General features: G+C 38.5%; 1 protein-coding gene across 1 annotated transcript; it reads right to left on the bottom strand.

The window, feature by feature from the left end:
• Nucleotides 1-8,170: 8,170 nt before the first annotated feature.
• On the bottom strand, nt 8,171-9,709 carry LOC107605883 (protein FAR1-RELATED SEQUENCE 5-like). Its single transcript, XM_016307824.2, has 3 exons — nt 9,439-9,709; nt 8,866-9,314; nt 8,171-8,284 (listed from the first exon to the last, which is right to left on the bottom strand). The coding sequence occupies exons 1-3, from the start codon at nt 9,707-9,709 to the stop codon at nt 8,171-8,173; spliced, it is 834 nt and encodes a 277-aa protein (XP_016163310.2).
• Nucleotides 9,710-23,988: the final 14,279 nt, after the last annotated feature.

Here is a 23,988-nt window from a genome sequence, read left to right on the forward strand (position 1 = left end):
TCATGTCCAAGTCCAGCAAACCGCGAAGCAGAGGATCGCCTAAAAGAAACAGTAATTAAATTTCAAACAACCATTCAACAACTGGAGCAAGCACTAATTCAATGGGCCACTAGGCGCTCAAATATACAAGGATCAACCACAGCTCCATGTGGACAGCCCGATGAAGAGCGTAGCATGAAAGAAATACTAGAGACTCCAGTGGACAAGACAGAGAATTAATTCGTACTAGAATAAGTGGAAGAAGCTGTCATTGTTCAAGAAGAAGAATTGGTTGAAGATCTAGGAGATGCTGAACTTCCTTGGGAATCCAGAATTGAGGAAAACTCCATCCAAGATGCTACAGTTGATGCTAAGGAGGATACCGTACAATCTCCAAGGCAAGTCGTTTACGAAGAATCAGACGGAATAATCCAAGAAGCAAATTTCCTTGATGATGATAGTCACAAGTCTAGTTCTCCTAGTGATGAACTTGCGTCCGCAAGTGAATTCTCTGAGATCGAAGAATTTTCCCCAAGTGAATATGAAGATGATGCGGAGGTAGATTTCTCTCAACCTCCAATCTATGACTCGAGTGATGAGGAAGACATAGAAGACTTTGACTAGGATACAGATACAATTGAAGATCTTTGCATGGAAGTGGAAGAATTCACAAAAGAGCACAAGGAAACGGAACTTGCAGAACCACCAAAAACACCTATCCCAAGGCCATTACCACCTAATACAAGCTTCAAGTGGGTACAATCCTTAACTTATAATTTTACTTATTCACTTGAATATGGTTTGCTTGAAACAGATGGCCAACTTAGAGCTCTCTGCGGCTTTAAGAGTAAGAGGGAATTGGCTCGTACTCAGAGCTGGTGCACCAGGTTCAATAAGGTTCCACGCTTCACCTCGAAGTACACGGATTGGTATCATGCTCAATTGCATGGATCACGGAAAATGTTTGGTCACCACGGTGAGATTTTACTTTTTAACCCGCCCGAATGGAAACTTACAAATCAAAACGGAGGCGGATCTAAAAGCACAGCTTGGGATCATGGATTATATTCTGACATTCGTCATCCCGGGAGGCTGAAAATCTGTTTGAAGCTGCTCAGAAGCTTTACATGCCTAGTATGGGACCCCGGAGGCTATTGGCATTCCAAGCACTGGTGAAAATTTTTGGACGAATTTAAACATAAGCCACCATAACAGGATACTCTTCCAATGTCCAACTTAAGGACTTTAACTAAAAGTGCTAGGTGGGAGACAACCCACAATGGTATGGTCGCTTCTTTCTCAATCTATTTCTTGTTTATTATTTTCAATTTACCCTTTTTTTTATTTTAACATTAACCTGGAATCATGCATAGCATTCATGTTAATCACTGCATCCTGCATTTTTCAGTTAAAAAAAAAGGGGTTGCACGACGCGACCGCATGCCCCATGCGACCGCGTGACCCACGCAGCTGCGTGATATATATATCGGCGTAAGGATCCAACGAACAGAAAGTTGGGCTGGAATCATGCGGCTCTTGTGCGTTTCGCACAAATTGGCCCACGCGATCGCATGCCCCATGCGATCGCGTCACTTACCCAATACCAGTCCCACGCGACCGCGTCAGCGACGCGATCGTGTCGCATGGATTGCCTATCACCCCAAAAGGAGACAGAGAGTTGCGCTGAAACAGCGCTGGAGTCGTGCGTTTAGCACGAATTCCAGCGACGCGATTGCGTCATCCCTCTTCCCCCCCCCCCATGCGATCGTGCGACCCACGCGATCGTGTCTCCCCCATTTTCACCCCAACCACGCGACCGCGTGCCCCACGTGGCCGCGTGGATTCGAAAATATAACCCCCCAGCCACGCGAACCCTATTAGTCGCGCAGCCCCCCCTTCACCCCCAACTCTCTTCTCCTTCTCTATTCTTCTTCCCCCAGCCACCGCCGGCCAGCCACCACGCTACCATCCCGACGCCGCCGCCGTACCACCCCCTCCCCTTCTCTCTTCTTCCTTCTTCCTCTCTCCCCCCTCTCCACCACAGCCACCTCCGCGAGCACCGCCCAGCCACCGCCGGCCATCCAGCCGCGCCCCCCTCTCCGCCAACCACCCTCCTTCAGCCAGCAACAACCACCGCCCTCCCTTCCCCCTATCCTCTTCCTCTCTCACTAACCCTAATACCTCCCTCTGCCACTGCCCCCTCAGCCGCCACCGCGACGCCGTGCACCACCACCGCGCCGGACGCCGCCGCAGCCACCTTCTTCCCTGTTCCATCCCTTCCGCTTACCAGGTTCTGCAACACGCAACCCTTTTTATCCGTTCTTTACTTTTCTGTATTTTTTATTCCATTTATGTTCATGATTAGGATAGCTAGACTTGCATGTTGTAGTGAATTTTTAGGTTGTTAGGTAGCTTAGGCTGTGGTTAGTGGATCTAGGTCTGTTTACTTGCACTGTTCTTACTTCTGTTTTATCCTATGTGCAAATATGTTGCTGCTATAATCATGATTCATATGCTGCTTTCTTGTATGTTGCTGCTGTTTACATTGAATTTTTATGTTTATTTTATATCTATGTACATGCAGCTTGATTTTTTTAATTCATATGAACTGATATAATTGCTGTTTATTTTCCGGGACAATCCAATTTTAGCCGGAATGCTGCCCAAATTTTTTGAAATTTTTTTTCATTCTTGTTTTGGTTTGGCAACTCTATTTTACTCTACTTCTCCCAAACCATTTCATGAATGCTAGGGCCACTTTCTTATCCTCTTTGATTTCCTGGTTCATAACCTGCATTTGTGATTCACTGATTCCAATTTCTGATTTCTTTATTTCTATTCGAATCAGCATCACCCTGTTTTCTTTATTCGATTATGAGTACTTTTATTCTTACCTGTGAATCCTTGTTATATGGAATTTTTTTCTATGCCACTTACTTTCCTAACTCACTAATTTTAATTTACTAATTTCTTTTTACCATACTAACCCTCTTGATCTCTTTTCTGATCACTTTCACTTCCTCTAACTTTCTCACTATGGCATATTGATTTTTTTCTTTCCATTTAACATTAATTCAATCACATTTCAATTACTCATTTTCCTTATTCTATTTCTCCCTTACCGCTTTGAGTTTCCTTTGTTTCAATTGCCTATTTGCTTTCCTATTTTATCCATTTCCTGGTTTTCTGTTTTTCAGGATGTCTGCCTCACAAAGGAAAGGCAAAGGCAAGGCTACTGGCAAGCGCAAGAGAGGAGATTCCTCCCAGTCCATCATTGCTCTAATGCACGATTCCTCATGGCGGGAGAAGAACTTCACACAGCAGGAAAAAGCTGACCAGCTGCTCCCTTCGACTGATCCTATAAAATTTGCAAACCGGTACTGTGAGCTGAAGTACCCAACTTTTGCAAACTCCAGAAATTTATACCTGGAACGTACCTTGAAGATTCCAGAAGCCCTCCAACAATACACCACTGAGCAAATCAAGCAAAGGGGCTGATTCTTTCTGGAGAGACCACTGACAGAGGTCAATGCATCTTGGGTCTGGGAATTCTATTGCAACTACTACCTTACTAACTTAGATGTGGTGAACCTGAGGGGAAAGCAAATTCTGGTCACTGAGGAGGCCATAGAGACCATTCTCCAGCTCCCAGCCAAGTCCGATCAGCCAGATGGTTATGCACAGGCTGAGGAGGACATGGGCCAGATGCGGTTTGATTGGGATGCTGTGAAGGCACGGATAGCTCTCAACCCTGCTGCTCCTTGGGAGATGGGTCAGGACACCACTATGCCTAGAGGGATCAAGAGAGTGTACTAGAATGATGAGGCTCGGCTATGGCATCAGATCTTGAGCAACTATGTGATGCCGAGTACTCATGAGACTGAGATCCCGGCTGCCATGATCACCCTTCTTTGGTGTGTACTGGAGGGTAAGGACCTGTACTTGCCTCGTTTTATCCGGCATTTTATGGCCAGGGTCCACGTCCGAGGTACCCTCCCCTTTCCTTATCTGGTTACACGGCTAGGCCGTCAGGCTAATGTGCCTTGGGAGGATGCCGATGAGCGACCACCAGCAGCGGACTGCAGGAAGATCATCCCTCACAGCAGGAACTTCCTTGCTTTGGGCTACAGACCACCACCTGTCACTGCCACTGATGAGACAGCCCCTCCGTTTGTTGGACCCTCTTCATCCACAGCTGCCCCAGCTGCCCCTGCTGCCACCACTGCACCTCCACCCGCCTCTGAGCCGGCTTATCGCCTCGTGCACCGTCTATTCCGCCAGCTTGATCAGATAGAGCGTCGTAACAGGCGCCGGTATGAGAGATTGGAGCGCCGCAGCAGGCGACGCTATTCCCATCTGAAGCTGATTATCAGACAGGGCGCCGACATCCCCTCCGAGTCCGACACACCATCAGAGCCATCAGAAGAGGAGGAGGATGAGCACGAGGAGGAGCCTCATTCCCAGGCGGAGACTCATCAGCAGGCAGGCACAGAGTACGCTACACCACAGCAGGAGGCCCCACATCAGCTTGAGGCTGCAGATCCGGAGATCACGAGGATTTATCCGCAAATTTCTAGACCACACAAAAGTTACTCTCATCAAACACCCTGACCACAAGGAAGCATCTCCACATACGCCGTCAGCGGCATTTGTCCATCTTACCGAGTACGATTTTGACAGGTAAGTTGTTTGTGGCTTACTTTGCTATTTTTTTCTTTAATTTTTCCCCGTGTTGTGATTAGCAGTCGTGGTAAGCATAACTGGTCGTTTTAGCTAACGTCATATTGCATTCGTTTGTAGCGAATTTGACATCCCATCGTACAATGTCCTAAATTTGAACAAGTGCTTGGTAATGTTGAACAAGGGCGGCAATCAAAGGCCATAAGCATGCAGCCCCTGCAAACGGTGATGCCAAACAAGTCATGCTACCATACACCGAGTCCAGAGAGACCTAGCTTTTCACTCGGTTTAACTCAGTTTCAAAAGACTCCAACCCCGTCCTTGATCCATTCAATTCATCCAAGGCTTAGAAAAATAAAGAAGGGGGAGACTAAGGAGAAACAACTCAGAGCATGGATACTTAACTCATCCGTGAACAAAAAGCAACATTTGGCATCCTATAAAGACCGGGACCATCTGGTATTACAAAGGAAGGAATTTTGGACCTTGAAAGCCCGCAGTTGGGTCAACAGCACGGAAAGTATCTGAACTTAATCATGCGTTTTAATTTTCTAACTTGCTATCAGTGTTTAGTTTATGCTTGCTCACTCTATTGTGCAGGTCATTCAATGGATGTGCTACTCCTTCAACGACACCGAATCATCTAGATTCAAGCGAGATTTCTATTGTGTGTGTCCAAGAATATTGGTAATTACACTCTACTGATTACAATATGTGCCAGAAATTGTAAGGATTCTAACTAGTTGTGGGTTTGCAGGAATTAGTCACACGAAATGATAATCTGGCATCATTCATTGACGGTGCAAGTCCAATGTATGTGGGGCTTGGTCCAAGCTTTGGTGAGGATAATAGGTTCTTTGACAAAGTCAAAGATGCAAAGAGAAAATGGGTCAATTGTATTCTTTTTTAAATACTCTGCACTTCCAATATATTAGACAACTTGTAAATTTTTTAACATCCTTGTTCTGTTTTTCCTGGTTATGTTGCATGAGTTACTTCTGATTATTTTGTTACCAGAAATAGCACCACTCTGTCTTATTATATTCAAAATAAACTTGTAAAGATCTCCCTTCATGCTGTATGTGTTATTTAACATGGACAAGGATGGTCTGTTTGACCCTTAAATATTGCTGTTTTGTTTTATAATATTTATATCCTGTCTGAATCAAGTTGTGGTTTATGCGTGTCATTTTTTTAGGTAAAAATATTTGTATATGTTGCCTAAATCGGGCTTCGAAATCCAATATTTATTCCATATTTAATTTGAAACGGATGGTTACTATGTCATACTATTAATATGGTTGTTTTAATCTGCATATTTTGCTCTTTCGGTGTGCTATGTTATTGTGTTGATTGAATCTAATTGTCTTTGCTGTTGGATACGTTTATAATGTGTTAGGTGGGTCTCCTAAGCCTAGTAAATAGTTTCTTTAGGCATCCTGTGTCTTCAGGATCAGTAAATTTTTTATTTTTTTTAAGAATTATGTCATGACTGTCATATGATTTGAGGATGTTCTGGTTCTTTCATGGTCGAGGGAGTTGACTTTTTTTTCGTAAGAGACATATTCAATCTTGTGTACTGTTTGCTGTAGTGATTAATTCCTAATTGTTGGAGGGGCCATTGGTGGGTATATGCATTTGAGGTGAATGCGAAACGCCTAATGATAATCGACAGTTTGCATTCTGTACCACAAGATGATGAACGGGATAAACTCGATACATATGTGGTAAGCTAATATATTCCTTTTATCCGATATACAGTTGTAATATCTAATTCTATAGCATGTTTTTCGACTATTTCGTTCCTTGATTTCTAGGGGAGACTGTTTGCGAACATGGCGAGAATTGCATTTTCTGCATTCGTCCGGACTACATAAGGCACATCTCATTCTTACGCTAGGGTTCCAAAGCAACCGAACAAGTGAGATGAAATTACAACTCAACTTTTGAGGCTTTTTATGTTATTTCCGTCATGGGGCATACCCTATTAAAAATTCTTGTCATCCTGATTCCATAATTGTGTTATTTGTCTGTAGCTTTGGTTGTGGCATCTATGTTATTAAGTTCATAGAAAATTTGACCGAAGACTATGCTCTTGATGAATGGGATGAGATGACTACAATAAACTTTTGGACGTATACCACGCGTCAATTTGAATATATATCACTATAACGGTTCTTACTCCTAACTCGCCTGGTAAATCTATTTACAGGATTCACTCAGATTATACAGGATGGAGTTGATGCTAGACATTGTCTGTGGGCCACATAATGCAATGGTTGACCAGGTTCTTGCATTATTGACAGACAAGGTTGAACCTATACGACGCAATCAACCATGGAACAAGAGAAAGGAAGTTAGATCACCATTCACTGCACCTAGCACGAGGACATTGATAGAACGTGCAAAAGGATTACCAAAGGGGAGGATAATCAAAGGGAGGAAGACGTAGCGTACTTAGGTTAAACTGCTGTGAATTTAATTACCATATGATATTTAGCTTACTTTCTGCTTAAATTCTTGGGGATTTATTTATGATACATTTCAAGGACTTGTTTCCAATAGAATTTTTTTAAAAAAAAATAAACTTCTATAAATATGTTGGTGTAAAGTTGTTCAGGCATGACACACCTACGAGTGTGACAAACTGACCATCCATTTTGTTTAGGAAAGTAACCATCTAGATTCATATTGAATCGAACATCCAGTTTGTTATGTCTTATCATAGGTATCTATCTTTTGTATTTCAGATTTAACTTGAATATGTTAAGTTATGACATCATGATCACTAGTGTTGACACAAGATCCAGTGATTTCTTTGGAATGCATGCTACAGATAGTATATGCTAAAATATTTGATGAATAACCATCCACAAATATTGAGAAAGTAAACATCCAAAATTATACAATAACGAACATCTAATGTAACTTGGTAAAAATAACAACGTAATTACCTTTTAAAATGACCAGCTACGTACCAAATGACTGTGTAAAACAACATTCTGAAACCATGATAGTCAGATAAAACATAACCAGCAATTATTATACACAAGTAAGCACCCAAGAATAACCATCATGTTCATAGTAAAAGCGAATATCCGATCACGTACAGAAATGAACATCCCACATATGTGGAAAAAAAAAACCACGTAGTCAATATCTAAAACGAACAGCTACGTACCGAATGACTATATAGTATAGCATGAAGCAATTTAGTACAAATTTAATAACCTAACTCGTAAGTTAAAGAATAACCATCATCTATAATCGTTATACATTCATTTCATTGAAATTAATACAGTAAAGTGGTTCATACTGGCCAAAGAAAAATGGTTCATGAAAATTAATCAAGCATAGACTCTTGCAAGAGTTACCTACAAACCTTAAAGCTATATATTTATAACATAAGAGCACCCTCTTCATTTAATCTTGATAATAAATGGATACCAATCTGAACACTATAAACATAGAGAATAAAAATAAACACAAGCACACCCATGTCCAACTTGTTCTAACTTTTGTTGAAAGAGCTTAACAGAGACATGAAACCACCAGCTTGTTGGGGATCATTCCGGCCAACAACAGCACCGAAGTTTATATCTTGAGATCCCTCCGGACGAACCACCTGCGAAACACAACAAAAATGACAACAATTAACTTATTGCATAGTACTATACCAAAAAAACATGCAAGGTCGAGATTGATACAAACATGTACCGGGGAGGCATTCTTATTTTTCCTTCGAGCAGATTTTTTGAAGGACTTCTTGAGGGCAGCGCCGAGCCTCTTACTCTTTGGCCGGCCCTTTGTGGTGACCTTCGATAGGGCTTGGATGCTATCACACGGACAACGTTCGAACTCTGTGAGCTAATGCTGGTGTGGGTGTCTGCCACGCTCTCAGACCTCTTCTTGGCACGGTGCGCGGTCAGCTATGCTTAACAAGGCTGTTTCGTCGTCATCATTTACAAACTCCTAAGCAATGTTGTAGAAGTGTGCACATAATTCCGTGAATGCAACATGACTCTCATCTGACCGACTGACGTCGTGACTACTTTTGACATAAGTATGCTTGCGCTTTATGTTCTTGCTCCAACGAGGGAGAACATAGCAGATAGGTACTTTATACACTTTGTACGAATGGAAAATTGCAAGACAGTGACAGCATAACACGCCTGAACTCTCAAAGATATTGCACTCACATCGAACCTTCTGTGTGGAACGATCAAATTGGGCGTTGTATGAAACGCAGAGAATAGTATCCTTCACTAGTTTTTCCTCTTCCACCTTCATGCATACCGATGGCTTCTCTTCAGCAACTACAGAGACTCTGCAATCAGCCTTCTTTACAAACTCAGTTTGAACATCCCTAAACATGCTGGTAGTGTACTCCTGCTGAAATTGTCTCTCCATAGGCGAGCTCGTTGCACAAGGGATAACCCCCCTCGTGTCTGCTGCATTATCCTCCAATTCCCTCTGCTCCTTGATTCCAAGCACATTGTCATATTCGTGAACAAATTGGACCAAACTAGTCCGACTGTGTAAGAATCCACCGTAGAATGAGTGCATGCTCTCACTCCTTTGTGTGCTCCTCATGGAAGCCCAAAATTCACCCTTGAAGTATATGGGGACCCACATGCGTCGGTCATCATAGAGGTCTACAGAAAAAAATAGATTCTTATCACAAAAACCTTAAAATGAGCTTATTACTACAAAACAGATAAAGCCAGCTACCAAATAATTGTCAATTAAAGCACGAAAAGTAATTGTACACTAACAAACCTGACAGGCATGGGTTGTTATGTAAATTGTACTCAGCTATAAATTCAGACCAGTCATCCTCAAAAGCCTCCACCGTCTGAGAGTTCCAGACAATGTCATTGAGATCATCATACAACTCTCTGTACCGGCAATAACCTCCAAGCTTGTGCGGTAATTTCTTCATAATGTGCCAAATGCACCACCGGTGGCGTGTATCAGGTAACACATTTCTGATCGCACGAAAAATGGATCTGCATTGATCGGTGATGATCCGTTGTGGGGCAGTTCCCATGCACTTCACCCATTGACTGAAAACCCACTCATAACTTGGGATTTCCTCATTTCCAAGCAGAGCACAACCGAGGAAGGTCGACTTACCATGGTGGTTAACACCAACGAACGACGCAAACAGTAATCCATGCCTACACGCAAAAAAATCACAAATAACAAATCTCACTCACGACCGAACAACATAAAAAAAAAAAGAAAAAATACCAATATAACTACTTCATACCTGTTTGTACTGTATGTGCTATCAACTGACACAACGTCCCCGTAATATTTGTATGACGCCCTACACCTTGCATCCACCTATACTGCACTCCGAAATTTACAGTCCTCGTCCAAATTCACCGCGTAGAAGAAGTTTGGATTGATGTTCTTCATTCTCATGAAGTAGTTCATCATCTCCCTAACATCCGCATTCACGTTGCTGGTTTGGAGCCTTGCTGTAATATAGTTTTTTAAATCATTTTCTGAGAATCCATGTCAAATGGGCCCCCAGCCTCATTTGTCAAAGCTAGGAATGTCTTGTTTGGTCGAATCCCAGCCTCATCATTATTCTTGATCATGCACTTTGCATGCATGGTCAGCTTCCTATACTCATGGTAGTGTATCACCTTTCTCGCTGAACATGGGTGCGAGTGCCACAACTCAACCTTCAAGAAAATCCACTCTTGCTTCTCCTTATCAAACTTCACATATATCCTTGCCTTGCACCCGGCGGCTGAAATCGTGTTCTTCTGCGTTGACGCTTTGACACGAGACTCGTGAAACCCATCCCTATTACAGTGAATAGCTTGGTTGATGGGTTGCTTTGTGATCCTATCATAGGTTGTCGTCTGTATCTTAGTTGCAAACCCTACTTTCTTTACATAGCTAACATAGAATTTATGAGCCATTTGCAACTGCACAAACTACATTCCAACACTTGGTATTTCGTCTTTCCGAAGGCAACCGTGATCTGGTACGTACGTTTTAGATTAAAAAAAAATTAATGCCATTAATGGTAAAATCAAACATGTGGTTCATGACTATACAAAATCAAATTAGAGTCCAAACCTCGTGACCAAGATTCATCTCTTCACTTCCAACTTCAGAAACATCCAACAGTGGCATGGCCTATAATTGCAAAATAAACGCACAAATCCAATCAAGAAAACTATTTGGAGAAACCCTTAGTAAAAATCATGTACATAGACCCTCACTAAACACCACAGAAAAGCGAGACAAATATAATTTTTTTTCTCGGGCGTGTTTCCTTTTTGTTGTTCTTGTTTAGGGATGAAACGCATTATCTAAGTCCTATTCAAGATTCCACGAGGTACTGTAAATGTACATATGCTCATGAAGTCACGCCACCTATTGCATAAATCAGTAAATTATAAACAAGTTTTCTCTTATCCTTTGATCATAATTCAATTTAAACTAGTTGCTTTGATTTTAGAAGTATGGATTATTTTGACTTTTTTGAGAATTCAATGCACACGTCAACAGATAAAGAACAAATAGGATGGTTACTGTACCAAACATGACAATATAGAATAAAACTATAATCCAAACCTCGTAACCAAGATCCATCTCTTCACTTCCAACCTCAGTAACATCCAACAGTGGCATGGCCTATAATCACAAAATAAACACACAAATCAAATCATGAAAACTAATTACATAAACTATTAGTAAATGTCATGTACATAAATCCTCACTAAACACCACAAAGAAAGAGACATAAATATAAATCAACCACATCATCCTACCCATTTTAACTTGGAAAAAAATGCATGAATATCACCTATTGATAGTAATTGAATAACTTATTTTATTTTAACTATTATATAAGAATTTTAACTACTACTATTCTATGTACATGAGGACACTGTATACCACAAGTATCAACATGCAACACATACAACTACCATGCACTTATTTCATTCCTTAGTTTTAGAGTCCAAAGTTACTAGAGTTGCCTTTTTAATTCATACGTCATCTATCATGTATACTCATACATATATGCCTAATCTAAACATGCCGGAAGCAATCTATTCTATTTAATTTTTATTTTCAAAAAAACTCTTAATAATAACAATACAGTTAGTTCTATTTTATATTTTTCAACAATATACTACACTAATAAGGTTCAAGTGGCGCTATGGGCATCATGCACAAAATCTTGGGTGATTACTTATTAAGTAGCAAGTTGTCCAGTGTACCAACTTTAATGCTTATTCATGCTGGTTTAACAACTTAGGATATTTAAATTCATACATTCATATAGGATAGTCCACAAAAGAACTAATTTCATCCCACGTCAAATCTATATTCCATGACTGATTAACACAAATTTGATTGAATGAAGAATGTTTATGTTCCATCTAAGTAAGCAGTTAACATAAAATAAAACACTCCACTTGCACTGACGATTCTAAATCATATGGAAATAACCATCCATTATCAATGATTCAACGAACCATGCTCACTTTATTAAATTGCTCACTGTCGGCGATGAAATGATCGGGAGCGTTTTCATGTGGCTTCCATGAATTGTGATCAGCAACAGAGGATGGAACTTGACACGATGGTTGAACGACATTGCACGCCATTTCCGAACTTCCACGCGGTGATAGACGTACCCCTTTATCTTGCACCGTCAATGGCCAGAGGAAGGCACATGCCGGCTGCGACGGAGACGTTCCAAGTGGACTTGATGCGGTGCTGCGAGAACGAGCCACACGATGGGACAGCGCTGCTGGGTGTTCACCGGTGCGGATGTCAGCGTCAGACGGAACGACTCCCGGTGAGAAAACACGAGACAAGAAGAAAAGGAGGTACCACCGACGGAGAGAGGATCTGCGTTTTTGGTTAGTTCTCACGGTTCAGAGAGAGATGATTGTAGTTTTTGTTTTCAAATAACTGAATCCTAATTTTTTTTAAAATTCAAATTAGTAAATATTTAAAATTAATGATTTGACTATAATTTGATTTTAATTTCATTTTAACCTGTTGTACACATTGTACATTAATGATATTGGCTCCTCATACTTTCTAATTTATTATAGAATATCATCCTTTTATTATTCTGATTTTTCTAGTTCTTATATATACCTTGACGATGGACACTACTCAATATTGTTTCTAACACTGGAGACTGCTGACCATGGTGAGATGTTCCATATGGGTGTGGCGTCGGCGCAGAAAACCATTGTATGCAGTGGGTTCTTCGGTGAGCTCGAGCATCTTGGGTAGACTTCGTATGGAACATTCGACTCTTTAACTTAGCGAGTATTGAATCCCCTCATGAATCATTTTCCAGATGAATATTTTGATATTAGGTTGCTGTATCTAGGGTGAAGGCTGTCAATTGGTGGATGAAAAAACTCCCCGAATTAATGTGAATCCAGTTGATTGAATTCTTGTTATCTGTAAAAAGCTGCTTAATTCAGGTAATGTATGTTTTCATCTCTAAATTCTTAATCAATTAATCTGAATAAGGTAATATAAATCTTCAACCAGAATTAAAGTAATATAACATTGCTCAAGATTTCACCAAGGATCCCTCTTTCTCATTTAATTAATTAATTAATTAGCTGGCACGGTATATTATCAATCTAAATAACTCTGGAATTAAAAGTCTTGGGAGAGAGGAAGCTAAGTAACTATTAGATATATACATGATCTGACGAAGTAATAAGTGTTTTTCAATCAAAGTTAGATACTAAAAATATGCCAGATTATTTAAGTTTAAATTACTTCGAAATAATGCAAAGTTATGTTATAATCCTGTGAGTTATAAGCATCTTCTCTTCCACCAAAGAATAATTTACTTTGTTCAAATTTTCAGAAGAGTTAATTATTGAACCGGAAATAAATCAATGGCAGTTATGAAGAGAAAATAGGATAAAGAATACGTAATGACAATTCTTTGCATTACAGGATACTTCAGTTTCTTTGCATATGTACAGACAGGGACGGATCCAGAAATAGTATTATAGGGGGCTAATAACATATATAATATTAAAAAATTATACAAAAAATTATATAATATAAAATACATTTCAAAAATATACTTATAGAAAATATATTTTAAAGTACAAAAAATATATATGTACTTTTTATTAATAAAGTGGTCGATTCCTCATTTCATAAAATTCATCGATAATAGAATTTGTGTCAAATTTTTCTACAATTTTCTTTTCAATATAATTAAAAGACAATTAACAAAAAATATCTTTCATTTTGTTTTTGAGTTATTCTTCACAATATTCATAGTTGAAAAAGAACTCTACCCAGTTGTGGTAGTTAAAACAAAAAAATTAATACCAAATGAATCAAGAAGAACGCTCACAAGAAGAAAAAAAATCTACTTTATGGGAATTGAAAAATTTTATTTAATTAAAAAATATTAGTAATAATATCTTTTCATATTTTTTAAATATTGTTACTTACTTTTTAGATATTAGAAATCATTAATATTTAGGTTTGACGGGATTTTTATTTATATTAAACTAAATACTAAATAAATTTTTAAAAAAATTAAATCGTACTTAATAACTTATTACTATTAATCTTTTTTAAAAAAAGTTGGAGGCCGACCTCCACTCGCCCCCCTAAAGTCCGTCCTGTGTACAGATAAAGCAATGTTAATTTAATTATATCCCAACCCAATATTTCAAAACAATATTTTTATTTATTACTAGTACCCATAATTAAATATCATTTTGGATAAAAAGTTGCTAGATTTAGATTTCTTTTCTAATAAATAAAATAAATAAATTAATTAATTAATTATATATATATATATATATATTAAATATTAATGTTTTTCTATATTATTTATATTATTCGCACTGCAAAAATAAAAAATATTATGGGTGCCTTGTTTGTCCAGATATGTTAAAAAATATGACAACAAAATATGTGTTAATATTTAATCAGTTATGCTACACATTTATATAAAATGTGTATTCAAGTTATTTAAGTTGGCTCAAACCCAAATTCACTCAGGTGCATTAATGAAGCGTGATTCCACGCGCCAAAGACACAAACCGCTCGTTGCTTCATTTGCGCTTCATTATGAAAGAACATTACATCTTCTTCAACACGAAATCACTACACGAAACTGCTCGTTCTCTTCGAATCTCTCTCAAAATTACTCAAACTTCACTCACGTTCTCTGCGAAAATCACTACTGGAGAAGAATCGCAAGAATATTTCGCAAGGAAGAAGCAAAAACGAACGAAAATAGCAACAAAGACTGACAAAGGTATGAGAAAAACTGCTGTTCATTTGAAATCTTGCAATGTAGCATTTCTCCTAATTGCATTTTAATTTTACTGGATTGATTTGCTTCGTTTAGTAGATTAACGTATTCTGACTGCATTTTTACAACATAACTAAGACTTTGAATGAAATTTGTTCTTATTTTCATCCAGTTCAGTGGATAGTGTAACTAGGGCTTTGAACTTGATTGTTACTCTGTTCAATGGACTTCTTTTGCATAGAGAAATACTATTCTTGATAATTGAAAGTTTTATGATTTATTCATCACATGAATGTTGTTCGGTTCGATGTGCTTGGTGATTTCATTCACTTGAATATTTAGTGTGTTTAGGGTTTAGGGTTATTCTGATTGCATTTTTACAGTGTAACTAGGAATTTGAATGAAATTTGTTCTTATTTTTATTCAGTTCAGTGGATAGTGTATGTAAATTTGAACTTGGTTGTTACTCTGTTCAGCTGACTTCTTTTGCATGGACAAATACTATTCTTGATGATTGAAAGTTTATAATGACTTATTCACCACATGAGTTGTGTTCGGTTCGGTGGGCTTGGTGATTTTCATTCACTTGATATTTAGTGTGTTCAGGGTTTAGGGTTATTCTGATTGCATGCAGCCATGCTTTTCTAGCTGTTTCATTATTTATCATGTTTTATTCAGTGCATCAAGGGAGTTCGTTCAGTGGGCTGGGACATTTTAATTGACTTGATTAAGATATGAATGCTTGTGCTCGTCGATGTATTGGGTGAAGTATTGACCAAATTTTTTCATTACAGCAAAACTCAAGAAGACAATGGTAACAAATAAGGAGAAGCCGCGCTATAACGTAAGCACAAATAATTATCTGCTTTCGTTCAAATAATATCTATTTTATATTATAAATATATCCTCACATTCTATTTCAAAACTTGCAGAAAATTCATGATTGCATATGCCAATCAAGGCAATAGCAATAGTGTTCAAGAATATGAGTCAGAAAAAGAAAGATATAATTGAAGAAATGGGATTTAGTGCCCTGGCACATGTCCCAAAAATGAATGTCTCTCACGCCCTCTTGAGGGAATTGATTGATTGCTATGATGAGTATCAGGGATGCCTGAAAATTCTCCAGGGAAAAATATACATAACGCCTCACAAGGTAGCTGCTGCGCTGGGTATAAGCAACGGCGGTAATATACTTTCCACTTCCTGCTTAATTTTGGTTCATTGTTTTCTTTAATTTTGGTTCATTGGGGTACAGAAAATTAAACTGAGCCTTTTTGGCTGATTTGTTGTTATTAAAATATTGTAGGGAATCATTTTCCTGAAAGTTTGATTACGGCAAACTGAATTCGGAAGACAAGGCAATATTTGACAGCCTCAAAAATGTTACGTTGGCGAATTTGACAAAGTCTGTTCTGGATATGAGTGTTGAAGGGGAGGAGAACTGGCAAAAATTCCGGAGGACTTTTGTCGTCTTCGTACAGAAGTGCTTCTTGCTGCCGACGGGTAAACGTGGCCTTCCCGATCCATATGCCGCCTATCTTTCGTGTGGACAACATCCGAGAGTGGGATTGGGCAAAACATGTGCTCAGCTTCTTGAGGAGAGGAATTGAAAACAAGAGAAAGGGAAGGAAACAGTCCGTTGACAGTTGTATTTTTGTTTTGATGCTGATTTACTTCCATGAAACCAAGTTCCCTCGCCCGTTTGGACTTGATGCTCCCCCGCCACCGTGGGTGGCCCATTGGACAAAGAAGATGATGCTCGACTGGATATCGGAGGAAGCAACGGACACATTGGTAAATTAAACAAAAATTTTCCCCTAAAATTTTGTTTCAGATGCTTCTAAAAAACTCTACTAACTAAATAAGCTTGTGTTTTTAGGTTATAATTAATTTTAATGTGTCCATTTGAATTAGTGTGTCCATTTGAATCCTTGTGCATGCAGAAATATTTTTCTTGATGATTAAATATTTATCACGCTTTATTCACCATATGAATCTTGTTCGGTTCAGTGGACATGCTTATTTTGGTTCACCTGATTGTTAGTGTGTTCAATTGAGTCTTTGTGCATGCAAAAATATTTTTCTGATGATTAAATGATTATCACGTTTTATTCAACACATGAATATTGTTCGGTTCAGTGGAGTTACTCATTTTGATTCACTTAATTGATAGTGTTTTTAATTAAGACCTTGTGCATCCAGAAATGTTTTTCATTATCATTAAATATTTATGGCGTTTTATTCAGCACATTAGTGTCGTTCGGTTCTATGGGGTTGCTCATTTTGATTCAGCTGATTGTTAGTGTATTTGCTCGTTAAATAAGTTTCAGTTTTAGAGACTTCTGTATAGAAACCAAATAAAAAAGGAAAAAACAAAAACAAATTAGTTAGATAAGAAAGAAAAAGGGAAGAAAGAAGAAAAGAAAATTGTTGATCTGGATTCTTCTTCGAAAAAAGACACAATTTTTCAATCTGAATCTAGATCCGAATCCGAAAAAATACCGCCAACAAAGAGAACAAGACAACAGAGGGTGGTTAAAAAACAAAAGCTCGTTGAGACAGATTTAGAAACAACAAGAGAAACTGAAAGTAGTCCCATGGATTCAGAAAGCAAAAGTGAATCTGAAAACCAATAAGTTTGATCTTCGTATTGGTTTCATTTTACTTGTATTTGCTTAAAATTGTTCTTATGCACTTGTTCTTAAGTAATGCAGAGAAGAAGAAATTGAAAAAACTGCCACAAAGAAAAGAAAACAACCATAGAAGGTGGTTAAAAAACAAAGCAAAAAAGGAAGCATGTACCGACAGATTCAGAGAGCACAAGCAAATCTGAAAGCCAATAAGTATTGGGCGATGTTCATTTATATGATTGTATGATATTCCTCTGGTTTAGTTTTGCTTTTCTTTGCTGAAAATTGTTTATGTATGCTTGTTAAGTAAATTACAAATGTCATATTGTTCACTGGAGTTGCTCAAGTTGATTCATTTGATTGTCAAGTGTTCAGTTGAGTCCTTTTTCATCAGAAATATTTTTCTTGATGATTGAATGTGTATCACATTTTGTTCAACACATGAATTGCTTTCTGTTCAATAGTCTTTGTAATTTTCGTTCACTTGATTATTTGCGTCTTCACTTCTCCCTTTGCATGCAGAAATGTTTTTCTTGATGGTTGAATGTGTCTCACATTTTATTTAGCGCATTAATTGCGTTCGGTTCAGTGGAGTTTGTCATTTTTGTTTACTTGATTGTTAGTGTCTTTTTCTTGCTTATATTTTTCTCTGGTATAAATTTGATGTGTTTGTCTGTGTTGCAGAGAAAAAGAAATTGAAAAAAAAAACCATAGTAAAAAGAAAACACCCGTAGAGGGTGGCAAAAAAATAAACCAAATCTGACAAGGAGTAAGTTTCTCAAATCATATTTTTTTTAATTGATGATTTCATTTTAGGTCCATTGATACTTATTTTATGAACTTTCAGAACTAAACAAGTAAAAGACAACGCTATAGAAAGAAGAAGACAAGCGTTGGAGATGATAAGAGAAAAGAGATCAAAGAAAAGAAATGATGGAGCTCAAACAGCAAACGTTGCTCCGGATCAGTTTGACTCGACGGAGGCGCAAAATGACTTCTCTGAGACGTAAGATTCGGTTTCTTATACCGAGTTCCTTTTTTTTCTTTGCTAACTTTTGCTAGAACCTCTTCTAATTCTTTTGGATTCACTTACTAATATTTATTTATCTTGCTTAGACCGCCGACTGTAAATCTGGGTAGCGAACTTCTCTTACAGACTCAGGCGAGTTCTACACCGTCTATAAATGCCCCAAACAATACTAGGTAAATTGGTTCATTGCAGCCTTTACTTTCGGTTTAGTGGGTTCCAAAAATGAATTTCATGTGTTTCTAGACCTTTACTTTTAATCTTGGTTTCTGTAAGAACCGGCGTTTTACGAATAAAAATCATTTAAATGCCCAAATTAGATTCTGAAAAGTTAGAATGAGAATTTGGGAATTTAAATATGATTTTTGGACTCAGTAGGTCCTTCCAAGTCAGAAAATGTGTTTTTTGCAAAAAAAACCGTGAAAAACCACAAACCGGCAGTTGAACCGGTTCAAGTTTTCCTGATACTGGGAGAGAAAAAGTGAACAACAGTCGAAAATCTTAGAAAAATATTAGAAATAGAAAACCAGGCGTTAGTGTTAAAGGTTTGGTCCAAAGTTGGGCCGAACAGGCTAAAAATGCTAACAGATTGGACCGGGCCCAAGTTGGGCCTAAGTCCAACATATATAAGGGTTCATTAATGAACCTTTCACCCATAAACACACACACATCAACTGCAAGGAGGAGAAGAGAAGAGAGAAAAGTACTATTCACTTCTCCATTCAATCTGCGATATCTTGAGCTACGATGCTCCGATTTGCGTGCTGTCAGCAGTTACACAAATCTCTTGCCGAGTCTGTCCTTTTTATCTAAGCATTGTGGTAAGTTCCTCGAGTTTCCCTGCCCAGTTTTCGTGCCTTTGAGAATTTCGAGTTTTAGGGTTTGGTTTTGAGTGAAATCTTGTGTCTTGGGTATTTTAGGTACACTCTAGCACTTGATTGTTGGTGGTTTTGGCTTCCAAAACTATTGGATAAGGTAAGAACTCTTGAAATCTTTGTGAGATTATGTTTATGTTGAGCCCTAGATTGATCAATGATGTTTGGTGTGTATATAGCTTGTTTGTTGTGAGTTGGGAGCTTGTTGGTGATTGTTAGAAGCTTGTATTGTGTTGGAAAGCTTGGCGGTGATCTTTGAGGTGCTCGTGGTGGGTTAGGGGAATTTTGGGAATCGGCCAAGGTATGGTTTCGGTTTTCTCTATGTAGTATATAATATTCATGGACACTTAGGCTAGTGACCCATAGCATAGGTTTGGATTTGAATGATTGATGAGTGGGTGAATGTTGTTGTATGATGATGTATGATGAAAGGATGATTATTGAGCTTAATTTTGATGATTGTTAATGATATGATGAGGATGAATGATGTGTGAAGTTGAGAAGTGAATTGTGTTGATTTATATATATGATATTGATGTTGATGAATTGGTAATATAGTTTTGGAAAATTGTTAATGAGGGTTGATATATGTGACATATTGATGATGAGGTTGTGGATGAGGAAAGTTGCAGGGAAAATGTGATAAGCTTGGTGTAATATGGCATAGAGGGTTAATTTTGATGAAAAGTGGAGTTTGGATTGGGTTGATTTGGTTTTGGTTGTGTTTTACAATGAAAGTGTGAAAATTGTGAAATTGGATAAAAGTTAGTTTTTGGTAAACTTTGTCTAAGCATAACTCTTGCCTCGGTTTTCAAAAATTGATGAAATTTGTCTAGAATTAAAGATCTTTGAAAACCCTTTTAATCGATATAAATTTTTTGAAAATTGGAATTTTGTAGAGGAAGTTATGATCATTCAAAGTTAGTGTTGAAAATCTGAAATTCTGCAGAGTTGCAGAATTTCAGGATTTCTGGTATGTGCGCACGCACAAACCTGCACAAATCTCATCCTGTGCGAATGCACAGGCAGGAAAAGGCTTACTGCTTGCAGCGTTGGCACAGCTTGTGTGCGTGCACATCAATGAAGAATTATGACCTGTGCGGACGCACAGCCTTGTGTGCACGCACAAGTCGAGAAGGGTCGTCTGTTGGGGGCGCTCGCACAGCTTGTGCGAGTGAACAGGCTTGTAAATTTTAGTACCTGTGCGTACGCATACCCCTGTGTGTACGCACACTTTCAAAATCTTCCTGGGTGTGCGCACGCACACCTCTGTGCGGACGCACACAACCGGTTTCATAATTTTAAACTTTGTTTTCAACTATTTCACCTTCCCAACAAGGTTGTAAGCTTCTTTAACACCATTTTACGGCTTTTGGCCTTAATTTTTGAGTATGGGAATATGAGAAATAGGCGAAGGGTTTTAGTTAATGAGTATTATGAAAGATTAGAGAACGGAGGCTTATGTTTCTAGTGTACTGGGGATGGGTTTGGTGTAGTGCGAAAGAAGAATGGTAGATGAATTGAGAAATTAACGAACTAGGGAGTTCGGAATAGAAAGTCATGAATAGATGATGGTTGTGATGAGTTGAAGACTTGGAAATGAATGATTATGGTGGATGAAATGAGAATGAGTGGAAGTGCACTATGAGGAGTGGCCTCTGAGTTTGATTTCGTGATTATTATATGTATTGCTATCTGTTGTAGGGGCTGTGGCAGTATTCTGCCTATGTTTGGATGTGAGGCTTGAAGCCGAGCTTCTCATTCATAATGATTGCTCCAGATGAAGGTGGTAGGGCACACTCCCTCGGAATATTCCCCTCTGAAAGGAGAAGGTGGTAGGGCACTCTCCCTCGGAATTTTCCTCCTGAGCATGGGTTTCTCTCTGATTGCAAGGTGGTAGGGCACTAACCCACGGAATCATGCGACAACCAGAGGAAGGTGGTAGGGCACGCTCCCTCGGAATATTTCCCTCTGAAAGGAGAAGGTGGTATGGCACTCTCCCTCGGAATTTTTCCTCCTTATGCGCAATAGAAAGACTAATCCGGGAGTTGTCGACCGGATTTGCCGTCGGGTTTGGCACAATAACCGACATGTGATATCACAGCCATTAGGGCAGACATTCATCATATGCATCATCTATATGTTTGTTTGCTTTGATTACTTGAGTTTGCCTACTTGCATAATATGCCTACTTGCTTCTTGAATTATTTGATATATACTTGAATATTACCTGTGGTTTCCTTGTTTGTATTATCTGTGTTTGTCTAGTTTTGAGGAGGTTAGGTAGGCGGCGGTAATGGGATCGCATGGAGGATAGGTTGGTGAAGGCTGTGGGACAGCGGTGTTTGGTTAGAGTAGAAATCCTTTAAGAATAGATTTCCCTTTTGATATACTAAGGTTTTAAGTTTTGTTAAGGTTTTACATATTATGCTGTGTTGTTTAGTATGCCTTAGGATTGAATCTTGTGATGGATATGAAGCCTAGGATTGCCTCTGGCGTCCCGGGATCTTATATCCTACATCACTGGGTACTGATACCATAATGAGAACCTCCGGTTCTCATACCATATTTCTGTTGTTTTTCAGATACAGGTAGCAACCCATCAGGGTGAGTTGCTTGGATGGTGACAGAAGCGGAGGATCCTGTTACTCTTGGAGTCTTTTGATTTATTTTGTTTATACATCTCTCACTTTTGTATTTTTCTTTGGCCTAGAGGCTTGTATTTGAGAGAGAGCAAAAACTTGTATAAGCCATTTTAAAACTTCAGTTTCTGTTTGCCTATATATATTTGGCTAGCCGGCTTAAACTCCGCAAGCCGTGGTTAGCTCTTATGATATTATACTATTATGCTATTATCCTTTCTTATATAACATCTGTTTCTTGTGCGTTAAGTTAGACGCTTCGTTAGTTCATTTTACACTTTTAAATCCTGTTTTTGAGCTATATCCTTCATCAGGCTTTTAGATAATATTATTCCTTCTATATATCATATATATGAGCTCAGAACTGTCATAGTCCTTGATTAATCTTTGCTTTACGATGCGAGGTAAAGCTTAGGCTAATTGGGGTGTTACAGTTTCTATTTTAATTTGTTATCTCTGTTATTAGGAAAAATACCCCGGAAATAATTTTAGATTTAGGTAATAATTTTTGTTTAATTTATCACACGGAAATCATGTTTAAATGTCAGTAGCACTACACCTGTTTCCGAGCTACAAATAATTGAGGTTCGAGAAGAGACTCGTTTCCAACCTTTGGAAATGTGAGTTTTTCAATGTGAAAATTTTGATTTCTCAAAACCTATTCTAATTATTCAACATTAACTTCTTCCTTCTTTACATTCCTTGTGGATCCTATTGCGGTATCTCTTCCGAGTTCTCTTAAGGAAGAGTTAATGAAAGATGACTATATCTATATCCCTTCTGAAAATGAGTAAGTTGTGCATAAATTTTTTTTTATTAATTTTAATGGAATACAATTATAATTTGGGATCATTATTGAACTGTTTTCTGTTTAATGCAACAGCCCTTTGGAACCACAACAGCAGCCCTTCGAAGAAGAACCGGCACAACAATCGGAACAACAAAAGCAGGCTGCTGAGGAATCTTCACCAAGAAATACGGAGCCAGAACCTCCAACGAATCATCCTAGGAAATGGGAAGCTGATGTGCCTTCCTTTAGCCTTAGGATAAGTCACATAGCATCTCAACCAACTCCCCCTCTCAACCAACTCAGCCCTCTGAGCCGACTGTTTCACGGCTTGAAATCCTGGAAGAGGCGGTGGTAGATGCTGGGGTGATGGCGGCTTTGAAATTTGGTGAAGCAACGAGTGGCAAGGCAAGCTTCACAACTGCTGAACTTTACAAAACTCCGGAGAAAAAGAAAGAAATCACGGAGGAGTTGATAGAAAAGTGTTATCATTGGATGACACATGTAAAACAGACCAAAGATAGTAGCAATGAATATGATGCCATATTCGTCTTGAAGCATGAGGCAAATTACGAGGGGGTTAGACAACATTTCATGTCTCTAATGCCCAAACAACAAGTGGAAAGCACGGTAAATTCTTTGCCAATTGTGTTAACGTTAATGATTTTTCTAAAGACTCTTATACATTATATCTCATAAATTTTCTTCCTGTAGGTGATCACTATACATAGCATGATTCTTAACCAAATAAAAGGTCACTGGTTTCAGGAAAAAATATACATTGTGCCGCTGGATATTGTGGTAAGCTAAATTTTTTATTCCTTGCTGATTGATGTTTATCGCGTTTTATTCAAAACATGAATCGAGTTATGTTCAGTGGAGTTGTTCATGTTGATTTATTTGACTGTCAAGTGTTCAGTTGAGTCTTTTTGCATGCAGAAAATATTTTTCTTGATGAATCAATATTAATCACGTTTTATTTAGTGCATGATTTGTGTTCGGTTCAGTGGAGATGTTCATATTGATTCACCTGATTGTGATGTGTTCTGTTGAGTTCTTTTGCATGAA

This window comes from Arachis ipaensis, chromosome B1, assembly GCF_059453495.1.
Source record: "Arachis ipaensis isolate K30076 ecotype BB chromosome B1, ASM5945349v1, whole genome shotgun sequence".
NCBI lineage: Eukaryota > Viridiplantae > Streptophyta > Magnoliopsida > Fabales > Fabaceae > Arachis > Arachis ipaensis.